Consider the following 19,590-nt stretch of genomic DNA (forward strand, 5'->3'; position numbering starts at 1 on the left):
CGGCGTATGGACTGCAAGGGTCATGGCAAAACAATCGAAGTGATGTATTCACGTTGCCTTTATTTTTTTATCAATTTTTAAAAAATTTTAACTTTGCACACAGCAGAAGTGTTTGCTGTACATGATTCTTTCTTTGTGCGTTGGTTCATACTTTGAGATTTTCTTTCACTTGTATTTGTACCCTAATCTAAGTTGGTGCTATTGGCATGACTGTGCTAACATGGTTGAATGAGAAGTGGAGAGTTTGATACGGATTTGCATGTTGTTTGTTTTTGCGGAGGGCATTTGTGTGCTTTTTTGTGAGATGGGAGGGTATTACGAAATCTGTGCGGTTGTTGTTTTTTTTTCCTATAATATTGTGTGATGAGACTGGAAACAGTATCAAGAAGAGAGAGAAAAAAATAGTCACATAGTCTGTGGAATGGGGAATCTTAAAGGATCTGTCGCACCTTCAACCAAACTTGTTAGTTTATATGTTTTATAGCTTGGTCCCTTGGTTCTGATGGTGTAGGTCACCCTACCATGTCATGGTCCTTTTTCGAGATGTTCATGTATATTTTTTTTTTACCATTTACGTTACTATCCTAAAAATAAACGCAGCCGGATCTGTGGCATGTTTGTGATGTAGGCAAGAGGGAGACTTGCAACTCATTTGTGGAGCTGACTGGCACCTTAAGGCACTACTGGCAATTATTTTCTGATGATTTTTTTTGTTGTTATTCAGGAGGTTGTAGTATGATAGCGATTTTCGGGAAGGCAGTTTTTTAAACTTTTCGATGATATTTCCTCCCTTGTTTCTCGTGCATTGATCTGAATTTGTGCATAGTGTCTTTCTGAACATAACTGAGCATGCTGCTTCAAGAGGCAATCAATGGTGCGACGTCTCCTTTAATGACGTGGGAACATGATGATGATGATGTACATGTATATTAAATTGTGTCTATGATGTGATTTCTTCACCTTGATATGCCTTCATAGCTTATAAAAATTACGTCTTTTGTTTGAATATACTGATTCACACATGAGAATACAGAGCTGATTTCCCTCTTGTTTTATGACTTCTCTTTCTTTTCTTTGAAAATTATGTTTTGAAAGTGAATGGTTCTGTGGTCTTGTTACTATGCGGATGGTAAATTTTGCTGGAAATGCTTTATTTCATTTCTTAGCATTGCTCATTGGTTTTTTTTTGGAAGAAATAGACAAGACAGCTAAACAGTAGTAAACATAGGGGTGGGAGGGGGATGGGGGCCTTTTTTTGACGTTCAAATTGGTTTTGAATCTAGTTGTAGTAGGTTTGATAAGGACATGTAAAAGCATTGAGATGCTGGTATCTAAGTTTTTGTTTATTGTGGTGGAGGGACTGAAAAATGGTTTGAGTTTAAGTTTAAGCAGACAGAATACTTGCATAGGATTAGCAAAATTAAAATGTACCTCTTCCTTGAGTTTATTACAGTGGAGTCCACTTATAACGAGTCCTGAAACAACGAGAAGTCTGTTATAAAGACACTGTTCTAAAACCCCGGGTTTTTTTTTCTTCTTTATCTTTGTAAATACAATACTGCTATTGTGCAGTCAGACCGTCACGCGAGTCGTTTATAACGGAATATTGCTGCTGCTGTGCGCAGCGCACAGACCAATTAAGCTTTATTATAAAACCTTGCCAGTTAAGAAAGTTGTCGGTGATCCAGCGAAACAAAGAGTGGGAGAACCCACGCCAACCAACAATGAAGGCCGGAGCGAATGAGTGGGGAGGGTGTGGCTTTTGGAGACACAAGCAGAACGCATCTCGTGATAGGCCAGCCCAGTCTAGATTATCTTCTACTAGGCATACCGTGCGTCTCACTTCTCTGGTGCAGGATGGAGAGGTCACAAGTCTGTGATAGATGGATGGAGTGAATGTGTGACGTGCGCAAGCAGACGCAACGCACCACAGTGTGTGGTGGGGTGGGGGACAACACTGCGGGCGAGTTAGCTTAGAGCCAGAGCCCCTTCTTTCTGATCGCCAAGGCCGATTTGTCAACATTGCTAGTGCTAGAGAAAGAAACCTAATTCGATTTTTGATCAAGTAAGACCTTGAGATCATGTTGAACAAATCATCAAGGGAAATACAAAAAGGAATAAACAGAACGCCAAACTCATAGATTAGGCCTACTTTACTATTTCCCTTGAATTTATTACTGGATCCCTTGTAACGAGAATCCTGCTATAACGGACATTTCGCACCGGTCCCCTCCCTCTCGTTATAACAGGATTCCACTGTATATCTTGTTGGTCATCCCACGAGTTGCTTAATTTGATAAGGACACTTGACATGGTTGCTCACAACCAATGTTCTAATCCGCATGAGGACACTTCCACCCTGTTTAGTTTGATGAGCATTGAGAAGGAAAATCAGGGAAAGGGATATGAGTACATAATCTGCTGCCAAGCAAGCATGAATAGAATTCGGTTTCATAGTATACTTGGGAGAACATGTGAATGAACAGGTTATCAAATATGGCCATAAAAAGTAAGTAGGAAAAAGAGGTTAGATAAAAATTGATCTCACTGCAGGCTGAACTGCTTTTTCTTTCCTCATCCTGACTATCATCATTTTTCCAAAATCCTCTACTTCTTTTGTATATTTTTAACTCTTTTTGTGAACTGCTGTTTCCGGGGTGCCTTGATATTCGAAGTAGACTTTGTGCTGTTGAGGCTAGAGAGGTGAGCAGAGTAAGCCTGATTCCCCAATTGGACTTCTCTGTTAACATCCATTCCTTGGCACTCGTATGACCTTATGCAGTTCCGAGCGTCATAAAACCTTACTAAGTAAATCTAAATGAAGCAGCAGTCGACTATTCCTGAGATCTAGCTGGGGGTCGCAAAGAAGAAGAGATAATGTAGCCAAATTTTTCGTCTTTGTCTGAGAAGGCTGGGTGTTCGATCTCACCTACCCTAAGATCAGGGGTGTGGCTGAAAGACAGCAGTAAGAAAGAGCCAAGGAATAGCCGTAGATTCAGGAGACCAGAGGGCTGCAAGTGGACTGTGGAGATGAAAGCAGACAACAGAACATGATTAGAGAAGAGGAAAGGAGGTGAAAGAGAAAATTTTCCGTCACTGTCAGGTTCCGAACTCGAGAACAAATGAGAGGCAGTTTACGGTCATCAGCTGACAAAAAGAAATTTATTTTACCATCTATGAAACTTAAAACATTGGGTGAAAGGGCATTTGAATACCAATACCAAGGCCCCAAGATCTGAAATGCTTTACCAAGTAGGCCTACTTTAAGAGAGATCAAATTTTTAGATTCATTCAAATGTCAGCTGAAGTCGTTTCTGTTTTTAAATTAATAAGATGAATATTTGGAGTGATTTTCTTTTAGACAGAACACAACATTTTATCTTAGGCCTACTGATGTACGTTGTACTGTATTGTAAAGCGCTCAGAGCCTGTGTACTTTAATCGGGGTTGGGCGCTATATAATAAATGTTATTTATTATTACTGCACTTGTGCAACCGAGTCCCTGTGGATCAACTGTTTGATTCACACCATCCACAACATGGCAAGGCTGGGAATGGTGGTACCGTAAACTGGGGGGACAGGCATATAGATCTAGCTGGGAAAATGTAAATACACCCCTGATTGATTACTCAATTGTGTAATGCATTGAAAAAATACAAAAAATCACTTTTGATATTGAAAAAAATAATCTCAAAATCATAACATTTTCCCAGATATGTCTTAGTCACTCCAGAGTGCCTCAGGGTTTACAGCAAGGCCGACCTTCCATAGGAAGACACACGGCTCGGGACATGTCGGCACGCAATGTGCGACAGGCCATGACCTGTCACAGGAGACATGACAATTCATAGGCAGTCACCACACTGCCTTTCGTCATCATTGATTCTTCTAATCGAAGTTACTTTGATTATGCTAACATTACCAACTAAACACAAAGAAGAGAAAAAAGCGCACCATGCGGTGTTGTGAATATTTTCTCTTATGATAAGGAGCAAAGAGGAGAGTTTCAACAAACTTTCTGCTCATTGATGAAGAATTATTCTTCGACTTTATGTAGGTCATACAAAACTTATGAGGAGCCCAAGACACTAGTGCTTCCACATCTGTAACCCTCGGATTGTAATTTCCCAAACTTGTTTTCTTTGTTCTTTTTTTATGGTTATCTTAGTTTTGGGGTCTCAAATAAGTGTCCGGGCTCTCACAAACTCAATAAGTTTCTTCTTGTAGTCACCCATCTTGAGTTCACATATATACTATCACACACCTCACAAAAAAAGTGAACAAGTTGATTTTTCAACTCGCGCTGTTTTTGTTACCGCTGTGTGGTGTCGTCCTATGTAAGGTAGTACTCGAAATCTTTGTGCCCACTTTTGTTTTCACGCGTGAGATGCGTTGAGTGCCATGTGCCTTCCAGTGGAAGGTCGGCGTAAATAGAGAACACACTCAGGCTAGTTCTCTGGTCCGTAGGGCTTAATCATACATACATTATGTAGTGCATTGCCATTTCTCGGCCACAAACTTTTTCCAGACACACTGCTTTTCACTGAAACACAACAAAGTCGAAGAGCAGGCTTGGGATTTGGGTGTTTATTCCATAAAATTTGGTCCATGAAAGAGGAAGTAATGTCCTTTCAACTCTAAAGATGTAGAGGTGAGAATTTTCAGCAGTTCATTCAAATTCAAGAGAGATTCTGATTTTGTGGAATGGAGGAGAAAAACCGGAAGATTGAAACATTTGTTTCTTCAAAAAGGAACTGGCAAATTACAAGTTGCCTAGGCCTACCTCATGGACAACATAAGTGAGGAAATATCAAATTAAAGGCTATGGGACAAACTCTGTATCTGAGAGATACACATACACACGTGTAGCGATGACATGGGTATAGGTTGGGGTGGGGGGGGATATTTCATGACAAGCTAAGCACTTTTGGCACGCTTTGAATCCACCATTTAAGAATAAATATTTTATGCCGACATTCAAAATTGGATTGGGAATTAAATATTACAAATGAAATGATGGACATGTCCCCTTTTTGGCACATTACCTCCAAATTAAATAATAGAGTAAACAAACAAAAATGTGCATGAGTTGCTCCGCTTTAAATTTATTCTTTCTCCTTTATATCACCGAGTATAAAAGTCAGGAAAGGAATGGATCTATCATCAGTTTACCTTTGAGTGATGTACGGTTTAATATGCACATGGTGAAATCGGCAGGACGAGAAAATTTTTCCGTTATGTACGAAGTTTGCTGTTCATGTGTATTTTTATGTATGTGACCGTTTTCTCCTACTATACATGTATAAAAACAAATTTCAGGACTGAAAATCTGTTCCCTTTGTGCATGCTAGACTGTATTTTGGATCTTGAAGGGAATAACTTACTGCTAAGCTCTCATCTACTTTCCTGATTTTGTTTATTTAAAACTTTCACTTTCAGCTTAATTAAACAAAATAAAGCTTCCTTGAATTTTGAAATAATCCTCAAACGGCCAAAGTCAAAGCTGATAACAAGTCCCGTTACTTAGCTAAGAATAGATATTTTTCATCACACACAAAATGTTCCTTGATTAAAAGTAACGTGTAGACCCCGATTTCAGACTTCTTGACCCAGGACGTGACATGTAGACTCATTAAGGGAGTCACAGTGGGGCTGCAGATCTGTCTCACAAGTATAGAAAATAGTGGGCTGGGATTGTCAAAGTGGAAAAAGACATGTGGGAGAAAGAGGGTTTGTTATATTTAGATTTTACCCTTTTTTGATACCCACATGCCAGCAGTCAACTTAGAATTAGCTACAAACTGTCCTCTCTCAGTTACAGATCTTGTCCAACAGCCTTGGCATATCACTGTTATTATGACAATGTGCATGTTAATAAATTAGAAATGAAGGCCACTTCACCAAAGGCTCAAAGGCTTTCTTCAGTCAGACATAATAGTTAACAATAAAAAGGGGGAAAAAAAGCTTTACAGCAAATTTTAAAAATCACATATTTTCATTTTCATTTCTACCCTGAACCGTCAGCCGCCTCTTACAGAAGTGAGAATTGGAAAAAGAAAGTCCAAATAGAGTGTCACTGAAGTTGAAGAACATAAATAATAAATGGCAGGTTCTACAATTCGATTTTAATAACAACTGATCATGTAACATCCACCAACAACAAACAAATTAAAAATCTGTGGATAAGTAAATTTAAAAGTGCATGAACTTTCAAAGGAAACATTTACAATGTATTTCAGCAGGACTTGTAAAGGTCAAACTTCATTGTAAACCCAAGACTGTATGAGAATGACAACCATTAGGTTAAGAATAAGAATGACATGAAATAAAACACTGCACATTGCTATAAATAATAATTAATAACAGATAAAATAGTGAACCTAACATTTTCAGTTGACGAAATATCACCAAATTTCAAGCTTATTTGCAGAGATGGACAAGCGCTAGATTTGCTTTTCTATAATAACAGACAAAACATCTGGTTACGTATTATAATAAATCTATATATTATACCCTTGTACTTGTACTGTGACTTCCAAGCCTTTGTTGAGGACAAGTGTCAATCAATCCAATTTGTCTACCCTAAGAGAGCATAGAATATTACAATTCATAGGATATTATAATTAGTATAACAAAAGCGAATTACAATGCTACATATCACAGAAAAGCTGGCCCGATTCTAATGCTGCTTAAAAATCCTCTGGGCTTGCTAAAATTATAATTCAGCAACATGGTTTCCTGGGAGATATTCAGAATACAGGGAAAAACTTTGAATTTTATCTTCACATCTACTCTACAGGCTTAACAAATAAAAATTCCTTTAAGGGGGAGTATGTTTGTTTTACAGAAGACGAAACGACTTCGATTCTCTACCTGTTCCTTTGCTCCCTGAACACAAATTCCTTTGGTGCCAAGAGTAAGGCTGCATACACAAACGATGTACATGTAGAGCATTTTACTCCTCGACAAAATACAAATTCATCTGTATATTAAATGTCTTTGCCAAATAACATAACTTGTACACCAGCATCAGGAAAGGCTGATGTAAAGAGATTCTTCCAGAAAAGAGGGGCTAAGGAACTGAGTAATTGATTATTTTATAATCTTAAGGGAATGTTTGTTAAAGACAGCAGCTATCAAGATAAAAGACGTTTCAAGTACTGAGTGGCCTAGTGGTAGGGCTCTCCGACTCGCAACCATAAGGTCATGGGTTCGAATCTCATCATGGACCTGTCGTGGTGTCTTAATGAAAGGCACTTTAACTTTGCCTGAATTTTCCTCACTTCACCCAGGTGGGAATGGGTACCCGGCTACACACAGCAAAAGATCTCCTCAGTCTGTTAGTGTTTGAGCATGTGCAATCCCCAGCTTGCACTGTAGGCTTCCCGGGACACTGAGAATGTTTCTGAGTGTTCTAGGTTCTGTTAGGGCAATAATAGTTGTAAAGCGCATTGATGAGCATGCTGTACAGCATGGATGTGCACTATGTAAATGTAATTTTATTGTTATTATTAAGTTCATTTGCCATACTAGTAAGTGAAAGTTTGTTATACCAAGACTGCATCAATAATACTTTTAGGTAAGTGCAATTTCAATATATTTTTAAAAGTGCTCTTTTATTACATGCAGCATATTCTTAAAAAGGTGAAACTTCAGTTTTTCAGACAAATGCAAATTCATTACAAACATGCCCTCGTGTATCAAAATGGAAAGTGATATTAATAATAGACTTATACCCAGTATGAAAACCCAAGGAGCAGAAGAGACTTTATTTTTGTTTTTGTTGATGTTTTACTTTCCCATTAACACAATTCAAACAGCTTAAGAGGTGGGCTGCTCCAACACTGCCTGTCAGGGCCAACCTGGGCAGAGACTGAGAGGGATACAACACCAAGGCAGAAAGACAGAGATACTCGATAAAAAGTCTCCCCACTCGGGAATCGAACTCAGGTCTCCTGCATGTGACAACAAAGAGCCTAACTGCCACACCACAGACCAGTATGCTCTTGCATTTCACAATGGAAAAAGTAATATATATTCTTTAAAAAATCTCGTACTAGGTATGTAAACAAAAAGAACAGGAGAAATGTTTCCTATGGGCAAAAAGAAGACAAGGAGAAAACATATTGTTCCTCACAGATCCCTGTCATGGCTCTCACTGACCTTCGATAGCAATTATAAACCGACTGCTGCTCTTATATAGTGGAGTCTGCTTAAAACGAACAGGTAGGCCTACACCTAAAAACAGCAGTGAACCAAAAGCAAAAACATAAAATCCCCAATTAAAACCCCCCCAACCTATTTGAGCAACCTTGCTGAACCAAAAACCTGGCTAAGGTGGTCCAACAGATTTTAGTTTTTAAGAGAATCCATATACATATAGTATAGAAATATTTATTACACAACACAAGATTTCTACAACCACGCATGCTGTTTCGCATCGCTATGCCCTGATGGCTGAGGGAGAGGAGAGAGAGCATTCTCTGCCCCCTCTAAACGTTCTTACACGAACTAGTCTATGAGAAAAACATGTCCTTCCGCCAACCTTGATTTGATACTTAACATAGTCCTCTAGCGTTTTGCGTAGCATATATCTAAAAACCTTTTTAATAAGTTAAATGACTCATGATACACACACATGCAAATGTGCAAAACACATGTGAAGAGAGTGCTGTGATACACCGTCAACCCTGCTAGCCTTAAGAAAACTTAAAAATAAATAAAACCAAACACTTCACAATCCTATAATAGCCAAAAACAGTCCAGTGCAAAAATGAAATTATCAAACCGACAAGACAGATGTACAAAACTAAGAGAAGTTGTCAAAGAAAGTGGAATGAGCTCCTATATCTATCGCGATGAATGTAGAAGCAATAGCATGGACTGAGTCAAAAGAGTAGTGGTACGAGGAGTTTTTTTTCAGCAACTCACCAAGAATTTAGAGCTAAAAATATCAATAGAAAGCACAGATCTACATGAAAAACAGTCAACTTACAACTCTTCCTTCATTGCTATGTAATAATTACCATACAATATACCTTTACACCTTCCCTGATTCAATAAGTCTTGAACATGTCTCTACTTTGCTGAAACATAACAAGGAAGTCAGAAGGGAAGGAAGTGGTACTTGGGCAATCTACTTCCTCTATGTCTACCACCCTGGCAAAGCTGTTTCCTTCAAACTGCTTTGAGATCGCCTGTCAAGACGCAAAGGCCACATCTATATGTGTGTAATACGATAAAAATTACATTTTGTACTATGGGTTAAAGCATCACAATTGTGGAAATGCCCTTATTAATTTAAGTGGTTTATTCCTTGCTTTCAGTTTCAGTTAACGGTTAATGTAAAAAATTTTATAGCAGTATTTACATTAGTAACAATAGCATTTCTGTAAAAGCTGTTTATCAAGCCCGCTGCTGTTTTATAAAGAAGATGTCAACATCTCTCTCCCCATACCTTATATTAGAACATTCATGTGTAAATGCAGTCAAAAGACAAACTCAATCAGCCAGATTTCTGGCCACAATCATAAAAAAGCCACTCAACAGTCGCTTAAAAGTTTGAGAACTTATTTGGTCAGGTGGTAGCAAAAGCACCAAAAAGAAAAAGAAAAAAAAGAGTAGACTTTTTCAAAAAAGTGCCCCTAGATTAAAGAGATATGAGAACAATGCAATAGAGGCAGTTGCTTCCATATTTGTCCTTTAGAGAGCAGAAGATCTTCCTTGGAATTGTATCACGATCATTCGCAACATCTCCCTTCTGATATGGTTCACTGGTTGATGAAAACATCATAAATGTTTGATGAATACAACTCTTGAAGCATGTTCTTGTTCTCAACAAGCATATATATATGCAACCTTTAACCTTTAAAAGTATAACAAATAAAACAACACGATGATCCCCTTCCAAAGATAGATCATATATTATATCACAATCTCCACCAGTCAATTATTGCCTTCACTACTTCTAGACAAAGGGTAAAAATTGCATGCAAAGACAATATCAGTTAATCACTATTGCATGCTACTTGCTTTTATTGCAAAAACAGAAGAAAAAAGTTAAAAATAGAGATATGATGGGATTCTTTTTATAAAGGGGGTCGGGGGAATGGTGTGAAGGATACAAAAACAAAACTTAAAAAAAAAAAATTGGTCATGGAAAAGAAAGAAGAAATGAGTGCCAGATAGAGTTTGTAAAAACCATACATCAACACCAAGAGCAATTTTAAGAAAGTATTGAGAAATGAAAAACATCAGGCGGATAGATATTATAAGAGACAAGTGAGGCCTACCATGGCATCCCATGACGACTGCTACTGCTCCTACCCAGAGAGAGAGAGAGAGAGAGAGAGAGAGAGGGGAGGGATGGAGGGAGGGAGAGAGAGAGAGAGAGAGAGAGAGAGAGAGATGATGGGACTAAGAACACATATACAGAGAGGTGGGAACACACAGGAGAGAAAGAGAGAGAGGTGGGAACACACAGGAGAGAAAGAGAGAGAGAGAACAGCAGAACAAACAAATTCTTCAGTCAATTTAGAAATGCTTGTCAACTGTCATTAGAGAGATAGAAAAATAGCAAGATAAATTCTTCAACTTTAAAATCCAAGTTGAAATGCTTATCATCTACAGTCAAGAGAAAGAAAAGATGAAAAAACACCCCAAAAAACAATAGGGTCAAAGGACAATTTTTTTTACAGATGTCGAAAGGCATATCAAAAGTCGCATATCCCTTTCGACGGAAGGAAGGCCCACACTCCACTGGCTTCAAAACAAAGGTGAGGAGATGAAACGAAGCAAAGCAATAATCGACGGAATGTGAAGACCGTGCCATCGAGACCAACGTCCTGACTCTCCAGCTTGCTTCAGCTGCCTAAGAGCTCTCCAACTGATCACCTGTACAGGGAAAGAAAAATCCTTGATGGTTAACGAGAAGGAGTCATGGGCACGAGAACAAAAATGACAAATTCCGCTTAAGGGGAAAAAACTACCCTGAACCTGCTGAGTTCTGGGTTTTGTTTTGTTTTGTTTGTTTTAGTAGAGGTTTTACGGCGCTCGCAACTGCAGAAGGTCATATGAGTGCCAAGGGGTGGATGTCAATAGAGAAGTCCTTACAGGGAATCAGACTTCCTCTGCTCACCTCTCTAGCTTCAACAGCACAAAGTCTGCTTCAACTTTCAAGGCACCCCGGAAATAGCGGGTCACAAGAGTGAGACAAACATACAGAAGAAGTAGAGGAAAAATTACCATAGTAAGGATTAAGAAAGAAAAAGCAGCAATTCCCTGTTGCAGTTCAGGCACAGTTATGAGCATGACATTGATGAATCAGCCCATTTTACAATTCTACTGTGCATAAGAACACTTTAATATCCCCCCTTTGGGAACGGCCTAAAGACACTTTAGTCAGTAGTACCCCCCGCGGGGTATTGGACGATCTTCATGCAAGCAAGTTTTCACAAAGGAAGAGACGGAAGCAATTGCCTCAATTGTTTGCTCTCAGATAGTATCAAACTTTCTGACACACATATAATTAAAAACCAACCTAAATTTTCTCTTTTATTTTTCTACTTGTGGTATATGTCAATGATAAAAACTATTAAAAAGCATCATTTATTTCAAACACTATGACATCAGTGAGTTCTGCCATAAGTAAAGAAACTGAAAAACAAATCTCCATTTAAACAAAACCATATGGCATAAATATTACACTGGACTAACAATTTGCTCATCAGTTAAAACTGCGCAAAGCGATATTCCACTCACCTTCAACTGTGTAAGTTTCGAGACATAATTTCTCCAGCTTGTTAAGGATTTTTTTCTCCGCAGCATCTGCAAAAGTAATGGAAAATAATCTCAGAAAAAGAAACAAGTACATAGAACATAAAACACATTATACATAGAATATAACACATTGTACCAAATCACAAATTTCCCCCATATATACATTCGTATATCTGACAGAGAGTATCACAAAAGAAAAAAATCACCAAACAACACAGACTACTCTGTTCAGCCAAAAGATTTTGCGTCTGTACCAAGTTGCAATTTCCCCATATCGAAATTCAACTATCTGACAAAGTGTGGAAAATATTTTTCAAAAACGTGACTGCTGCACCACATATGGTATCACTCACTGGCACATACAGTCGAGCACAGATAACTCAAACAAGTCAGGGATTGACAAATGTGTTCCACACATTCATAATTCGGGTCAGCTATTTAAAAAAATAAAAATAAACAGATGTCAGTCAGGGAATAGTAAATTGTATGAGCAAGCAGTGATTGCAAGTTTGTTTTAGTAAGAGTTTACTGCACTTGCAATACCATTAGGTCATATAAAGGTCAAAGTTTAGAGATTTTACCAAGGGAGTAACAAACACAAAAAGGGAGGAGAGATAAGGGCGATAAATGTTTTTTTGGGGTTTTAGTAGAGGTTTTACAGCGCTCGCAACTGCATAAGGTCATATGAGCGCCAGAAGATTAGAGATGTTACCAAGAGAGTAACAAACATAAAAAAGGAGGAGAAATAAGGACGATAGATGTTTGACAGAAAAGAAGGAGCAAACCACACTAGAGCACCCGCCAACCATCCATACCCCACAATATTGTAGCAGACAACTGTCTTGCATCAGAAGAGTACACAAGGAGCCTAACTTCAATAGAATGAAAATAGACATATTGAGCTTTGAGTTAAAGAGAAGCACATACACACAATAACAGTCATTTTTTGCAGGGAAACAAGCACAACAGATTGATAGGAAAAAAAAAAGTGAAACCTACCAGAGGCACCCTCCAACCATCCTCAAACACACTAAACTTTTCTAGAGTCAGTTTTAGTAAAAGGTTTTACGGCGCTCGAAACTGCATAAGGTCATATGAGCGCCATAAAAATGTTAAACCTCTTGGGGGTCCAGAACATGAAAACACAGAAAATCTATGACATTAAGAACTTTGAAAAACAAAGAACATCTATGAAGGCGAGAAAAAGATACAAAAAACAAATTTTTGCTGGACCCAAGAACACAATTTCACAGACGATTCTGCAGCTCAAAAAAGACAAAAAGAAAAGTCTTACCACATAGTGTTTGAGTTTGAGCAGAGAGAAGCACAGAGACACAATCATTTAGAGTAAAAACAAAAATAACATAACATACACAGGAACAGACGGAAAAAAAAACCAAGCAAGACGTACCAGTGGCGCCCTCCAACAACCAACATCTGAGAATACCAGGAGGGACAAAACAGACCTAGACAAAAATCTTACAAGAAAGCATTCTCAGAGTGAAACAAACACAGAAACAAATCTTGCGCCAGAGTGACAAACGCTCACAAAAGTCTTACCAGAGAGTATCTTGAGAGTGAAAAACCGAAAAAAGTCTCACTAGCAAATGACAGACACAGACAGAAGTGTTACCACTGAGGATTCCGAAAGTGAAAAACAGACACAGACTTAAGTCTTACCATCAAGTGACAGACACAGACAAAAGTCTGACAACAGAATGCTCTGAGGATCAAAAACAGACACAGACATGTCTTACCAAGGAATACTCAGACAGTCAAAACAGATACAGACAATATTTTTACTGCAGAATGCTCTGACAGTCAAAACAGACATAGACAAAAGTCTTACCAGAGAGTCCTCCATCAACTAGATCTGTGTCTCCCCCAAGCTTCTGAAGCTCCAGCTTGCGCTTCACGCACGTCTCTATCAGGGCATCCATTAACTTTGCCTGAAAAAGAAACAAAGGAAGTGGCACTTAGTAGATCTTTAGAATTACTGTTCTGATTCACACGCAGAGTATTGCATCTACCCAACACAAGTGAGCAGCAGGTTTTTACGGACGAAGAATAAATTTAAAAGGGAAAAAACGCAAAAAAACGGCCGTCACATTTTGGTGATTCTGAGTATTCTTGTTTTTTAAAATGATTATAGTAGAGGGTTTTACGGCACTCGCAACTGCACAAGGTCATATGAGCGCCAAGGGGTGGGTGTCAACAGAGAAGTCTTTACAGGGAATCAGACCCACTCTGCCCACCTCTCTAGCTTCAACAGCACAAGGTCTGCTTCAACTATCAAGGCACCCCGGAAATAACAGGTCGCAAGAGAGTGACAAACATACAAAAGAAGTAGAGGAAAATGACAATAGTAAGGATTAGGAAAGAAAAAGCAGCAGTTCCCTGTTGTAGATCAGGCACAGTTATGAGCGTGACATGAATCAGCCCCTTTTCTACTGCACTTGAACGAAAAATGTCCCCCCTTTGGGAATGGCCTAAAGACACTACAGTCAGTGGCACTGCACCGGGGGGTTGAGTATTCTTGGATTTACAGTAAGGGAATATATCTTAAAGAAAGACGTTTTCTTTTGGGATTTTTTTTTATCTATCTTTCAAATGGGACATTGTATCCCCCTCAGCCCAGGTTGGTCCTGACAGGCAGGGTCAAAGCAGTCCGCCTCCTAAATTATCTATATTGTGCCAATGGAGACATTTGTTTTTGTTTTGTTTTTGTAAAGTATTTTACGGCGCTCGCAACTGCATAAGGTCATATGAGCGCGCGGGACACACCTAATATTTTCAGTTGGTAGGAAATTTTGAAATTTGCCCGGGTGGCGGCCGAAGCCTACTCTTATTGATTTTAGATCACCAAGGGATCTTTAACGTGCGCAACTTGCACACTGGCCCTCCGAGATTTTTCGCCCTAGTCCGAGAAGGCTACGTGTAGATCTTTCCTACCAGAAGATCAGGGGTGTGGCAGAAAGACAGCAGTAAGGAGGAGCCAAGGAGTAGCAGTAGAAAGGCTGCAGAAAGAGTCAAGAGCCCAGAGGAGAGGGCAAAGGAGGTGGGGGGGGGGGGCAGAAAGTGGAAATGAAAGCAGACAACTGAACATTACTAGAGAGCAGGAAAAGAGGTGAAAGGAGACAATTTTAGAGAAGAAAATTTTTCGGTCGCTACCTGGATTCAAACCCGGGACCTTTGAATGAGAGGCCAACACCTTAACCTCCAGGCCACGAGAGCCCCCTAATGGAGACATGAAACTTCTACCACGATATATTAATAATAACAATAATAATAGATAGCATTTGTATAGCACAAATTCCCACTCAACAGCAAGCCCTATGCGCTTTATAATTTACAATATTACCCCAGCAGACCTGATAGCATTCTGAAACTGAAACAATCTCAACTTCCTGGGGAGCATAGAGTGCAACCTGCCATTTATAGGTGCTAAAGCCTTCATATACTGACAAGATCTTTCGCTGTCTATGATCAGGCACCCATTCCCACCTGGGTGAAGTGAGGAAAACTTCTGTAAAGTGCCTTTCCCAAGGACACAACTTCTAGCCTGCTGCTCGAAACCCCCGACCCACAACCTCACAATTACTGACCACTTATATACAGCAACTGTTGTGGCAAAAAAATTACTGTGAGCCAGGATGGACAACTTAAGCTACAAACCCTACTCAGTTTTTGACTTTTGGAATTTTGATCTCACGTTGATACTGCCAAAGAGGTAGTATAGATTCGCCTTTTTGATAGTGGGGTCAATTTACTTATGAAAGATAAACAGGAAGTCAAAATCAGACAAATAGGAGAAGAGTAGCAGCAATTTTACGACAACAGAAACATATATTTTTTTGGTGCCCAGACTGCAAAGTACCCTTGTCATTGTAGTGTGTCAAATACATACATACTGTATTTGATATCATATTCTTGTTTTAGTAAGAGTTTTACAGCATTTGCAACACAACTAGGTCATATAAGTGCCAAAGATTAAAAGTATTAAAGAGTATCATAAAAAAGGGAGGGGAAATAAGATAAGTAGATGAGGCATAAAAACCTCCTTCAGCTGGAATCTCAACCTAAATGAAAAGGTTAAAAAAAAACTGGCACCCTCTAAAAGGCATGCACGCACACACACACGCACACATGCCAATTGAATAACTATCCATCCCACTTAATTCCTACCCTTATTTCTACCCACGCTAAACAAACCCTCAATGCCTAGAGTCTCACCTCTCGCGAGTAGATCTGCAACAGTTTCGTCACCGGCTGCCCGGGTGCCTCGTCACACTGTTCGTTGCACAGGAACTGCAGCATGAGGGTGGGGGGCGGGTCGCTGTCACCATCCCACTCCAAGTCCTGGTACCGCCACGACAGCTGGGAGTACGGGACATAGAGCAAAAACTCCTGGGGAGATATTGAAAAAGTTTGTCTTAGTAAGAGTTTTACAACACTTGCAACACAATTCTGCCACATAAGATTAGAGGTCTTGTGTTACATGAGAGTAAAAAATAAAACCAAAAAGAAAGAGGAATTATAAGTATGATAGATGTTTGATAGGAAAGAAGGAGTAAACCACAGCATAACATTCACCAACCACTCACAGATATCACACAAGTCACTGGTTTAGTTTAATAAAATAAAAGTACATCAACATTGCAGGAGCCGTGTTCTAACCGTGTGACTGAAAGTGATGGGTCAACTCAGTTTTGATTCTCAAAGATTTATCAAGATTGATAAGCAGGTCCTCAATAAAAAGCAGGAGTCAACGTGCACAATAGATAGTATAAACAAAAAGGCAGCCTAACTTTCATGTTCTATCTCATTTAAAGCCAGAAGAGTTTTTTCTGAGTGTTGAAAAAATTATAGAAAATCAGTTAGTTACCCACTTAGATTATAACATCAGCAACACGAAAATGGTTATTTAGGGCTGAGAAAGAGCACGGCAGAAGGATAGAAAAAGGCAGAAGGAGAGTTATAAAGGAGTAAAGCCTACCAGTGGTGCTGTCAAACACCCAGCCAAGAACAAAGAGTTTTGCGTTTGTTTGAATAAAAAGAATCACATCAACACAAAAATGGTCATATAGTGCTGAGAAAGAACAAGACAGACGAACGGAAACAGCAGTAATGGAGTGTAAACAAGTAAAAATTTCAAGTGGAGACCTCTGCCTGCAGAGAACAAAAAAATAAGTGAAATGAATACCAAAGAGAAAGATACAGTACATAAGAACCGATTCTCACAACTTGACAACAACCCCAGAATAAGAAGAGACAGAGATTGTGAGAAATACAGTACCTTCAAACCTGTCTACAAAGGTCATTAAAGATCACAGAGAAAAGGGATCATTATACATAAGCAGCTACTGTGGACAGGGTTTGAGTTATGGTCTCTTATTAGACTTGAAGAAGTCAACAGAAGGTTTAAAATTGGAGGCCTTGATTTCATTTTTCCATTTCATTTCCATCAAAATGACTCTTGTCGCATGAGCCCACTTCTGCAACACGGCAAAAAGGAAAAACACCATTAGTTAGGTCAAAACACAATAAAATGCTTAAAAACATAAGTACAGCCCACAAGACATTTTCTTACACATTTTTCCTTGTTGAAAAGTGTGATGCCATCGGTGTTGATACAGATATTGACCCTGAAGTCCTGACTGGGCAGGAGGACTCGGCGCCATTTTGGCATCTTGGCCTCCACAATTCCGCTGAAGAAAGCCCCTCTATAGACATACACAAGACAAAAATTGATGCTGTAAAAAGAAGGACATCGACACAATAACGATCAGTTTGTACTGGGGAAAAGCAAGGCAGACAGACAGAAACCACAGAGGGAGAGAAATGAAGTGAGACCTTTCAGAGGCGTCCTCCATCCACCCACAAATATTGATTGACCACATGGGCAAGAAAATGTGCTTTAAAATGACGTAATAGCAATCATATAAAATATAAATTTATATCAAGTTTTACAACAAAGCGGGACATATTCGTTTTTTCCTGTTTCGAGTTAAATGAAGATTTCTTTTTTTAATCCATTTACAGAAAACATATTTGATCTACTTCGTACATCTGGGGTCTCCACTCTCTATGATGGGGGAAGGCCAACCTGGGGGCAGCTATGACATCATGCCCAAAACACAATGTTAACTTTTTTTAACGAAAAGAGGCTTCACCTGGACCTTTACCAAATAGCGGACATACCCATAAAAAGGATAAGTCCACAGAAGTTCCAAATATTTCCTGTAGAGCTGAGCCACGCTGTCAGAGGAGGCGATGTGCTGCAATTCTTCACTGGCTTTGCGATGAGCGTCCATAAACAACTCTTCACACGGAGGAGGCTGGGTCGAATTTAGTGAAAACATGGCAAAGCGGCTCTGGCAAAACATGTGCTCTGGGTAAAACTGGACCAGGTTAGCTCTGAGGAAGAAATAAAAAGGCAATAGCATTCATAAAACGTACTGTGAAAAGCATACATAAAACATGTGTTAGAAAGTATACATGTAAAATATGTTCATATAAAAAAAGCACATGTGTCATGACCTCGTCAATTTTTGGGAATATGAAGTTATTGGTATCGTTTTAAGGCTTGTTCATTTGTCTTTTGATGAAAAAATACTCATTTATCTTAAACTTAAATAGAAGCGGAGATGTTTCTTTTTATTGAAGAAGGTGGGGGTTGCCTGGAGTCACAGAAAAAATTTGCGAGAAAATGGGTACCAAACTTCTGTACATATCAAAGCCTTGGAAACTACAAATTCACATTTTTTGGGGCCTTTGATCAATATTTTTCAGCAAACTGCACACAGATATGAGTCTCTAAATGGACATAAAGGTGCCAAGTCAATTAAAAAAATCAATAAAAATTGCCCAACAGGCAGAAACATGTTGATTTCTTCTATTTCATTATTTTAACGAGTGCCTTATTTCACCATGAAGCCAAAACATATACAATCTATATAATAAAAAGCTTTTAGTTTTAGTAAGGGTTTTACGGCGCTTGCAACACAATAAAGTCATATAAGTGCCGAAGATTAAGAGGTGTTACAAGAGAGTAACAAACATAAAAAAAAGGATCCAATTACAAAGCAAAAACATCAGCACTCGAAACAGCAGCCACCATTCTCTTGAATCACCAAAAATCTAAAGCCAACACTGTCATCCTCACAGATGCTAAATCTGTCCTACAAGCTCTCCAAAAGCCACAAACAGCTCAAGAACGACAACTCCTTTCACTCCTATGTGATCTAAACTCCCAAGCCAACTCAACTCTGCAGTGGATACCAGGTCACTGTGGCATTCATGGAAATGAAAGAGCAGATGACTTAGCCAAAGAAGGAGCCAAAATGACCCAGATTGAAGATGGCATGGATCTCTCAGAGTAAAAAATACTAATAAAAACTGCTTTAAGAAACAGATGGAAAAGGTCCCACCCTAAGCACAACAGACATGACCCCTACTACATACTAAATAGAGCAGACCAGGCCACAACAGACTCACACACCATATGCACACCAAATTAAAAATGGGAGAGACCCCGATCTGTGAATGTGGACACGACCAAGAGGATGCCAACCATATCCTTCAGCACTGCCCGCGCTACTCCACCCTTCGCGCACAGACATGGCAGAATGTGGCTCCCCTTGAGAGAAAGCTCTATGGCAGTCTCTCAGAGTTGAACCGAACTACACAGTTTGTACGCGACATCGGACTGACTGTCTGGTTGCTGTCATCGAGAACGAGGAAGAAGAAATTAAAAAACGAGGAGAGATAAACACATAAAGACAATAGTAGCTTGATAGGAAAGAAGAGCA

General features: G+C 39.2%; 1 protein-coding gene across 1 annotated transcript in view; it reads right to left on the reverse strand.

Annotated features, from left to right (window-relative positions):
• Positions 1-4,573: 4,573 nt before the first annotated feature.
• The window catches only part of LOC101857881 (putative FERM domain-containing protein FRMD8P1), a 31,045-nt gene continuing 16,028 nt past the window's right edge, over positions 4,574-19,590 (reverse strand). Inside the window, exons 7-12 of the mRNA XM_005100480.3 lie at positions 17,981-18,196; positions 17,370-17,502; positions 16,013-16,186; positions 13,629-13,728; positions 11,762-11,827; positions 4,574-10,894 (exon numbers count right to left, since the gene is read on the reverse strand). Of these exons, the coding sequence (XP_005100537.1) occupies positions 10,872-10,894; positions 11,762-11,827; positions 13,629-13,728; positions 16,013-16,186; positions 17,370-17,502; positions 17,981-18,196 (712 nt within the window). The 3' untranslated portion in view covers positions 4,574-10,871. The remainder of the gene's footprint in view (positions 10,895-11,761; positions 11,828-13,628; positions 13,729-16,012; positions 16,187-17,369; positions 17,503-17,980; positions 18,197-19,590) is intronic.

Source organism: Aplysia californica, unplaced genomic scaffold (assembly GCF_000002075.1).
Source record: "Aplysia californica isolate F4 #8 unplaced genomic scaffold, AplCal3.0 scaffold00249, whole genome shotgun sequence".
NCBI classification, from domain to species: Eukaryota; Metazoa; Mollusca; class Gastropoda; order Aplysiida; family Aplysiidae; genus Aplysia; species Aplysia californica.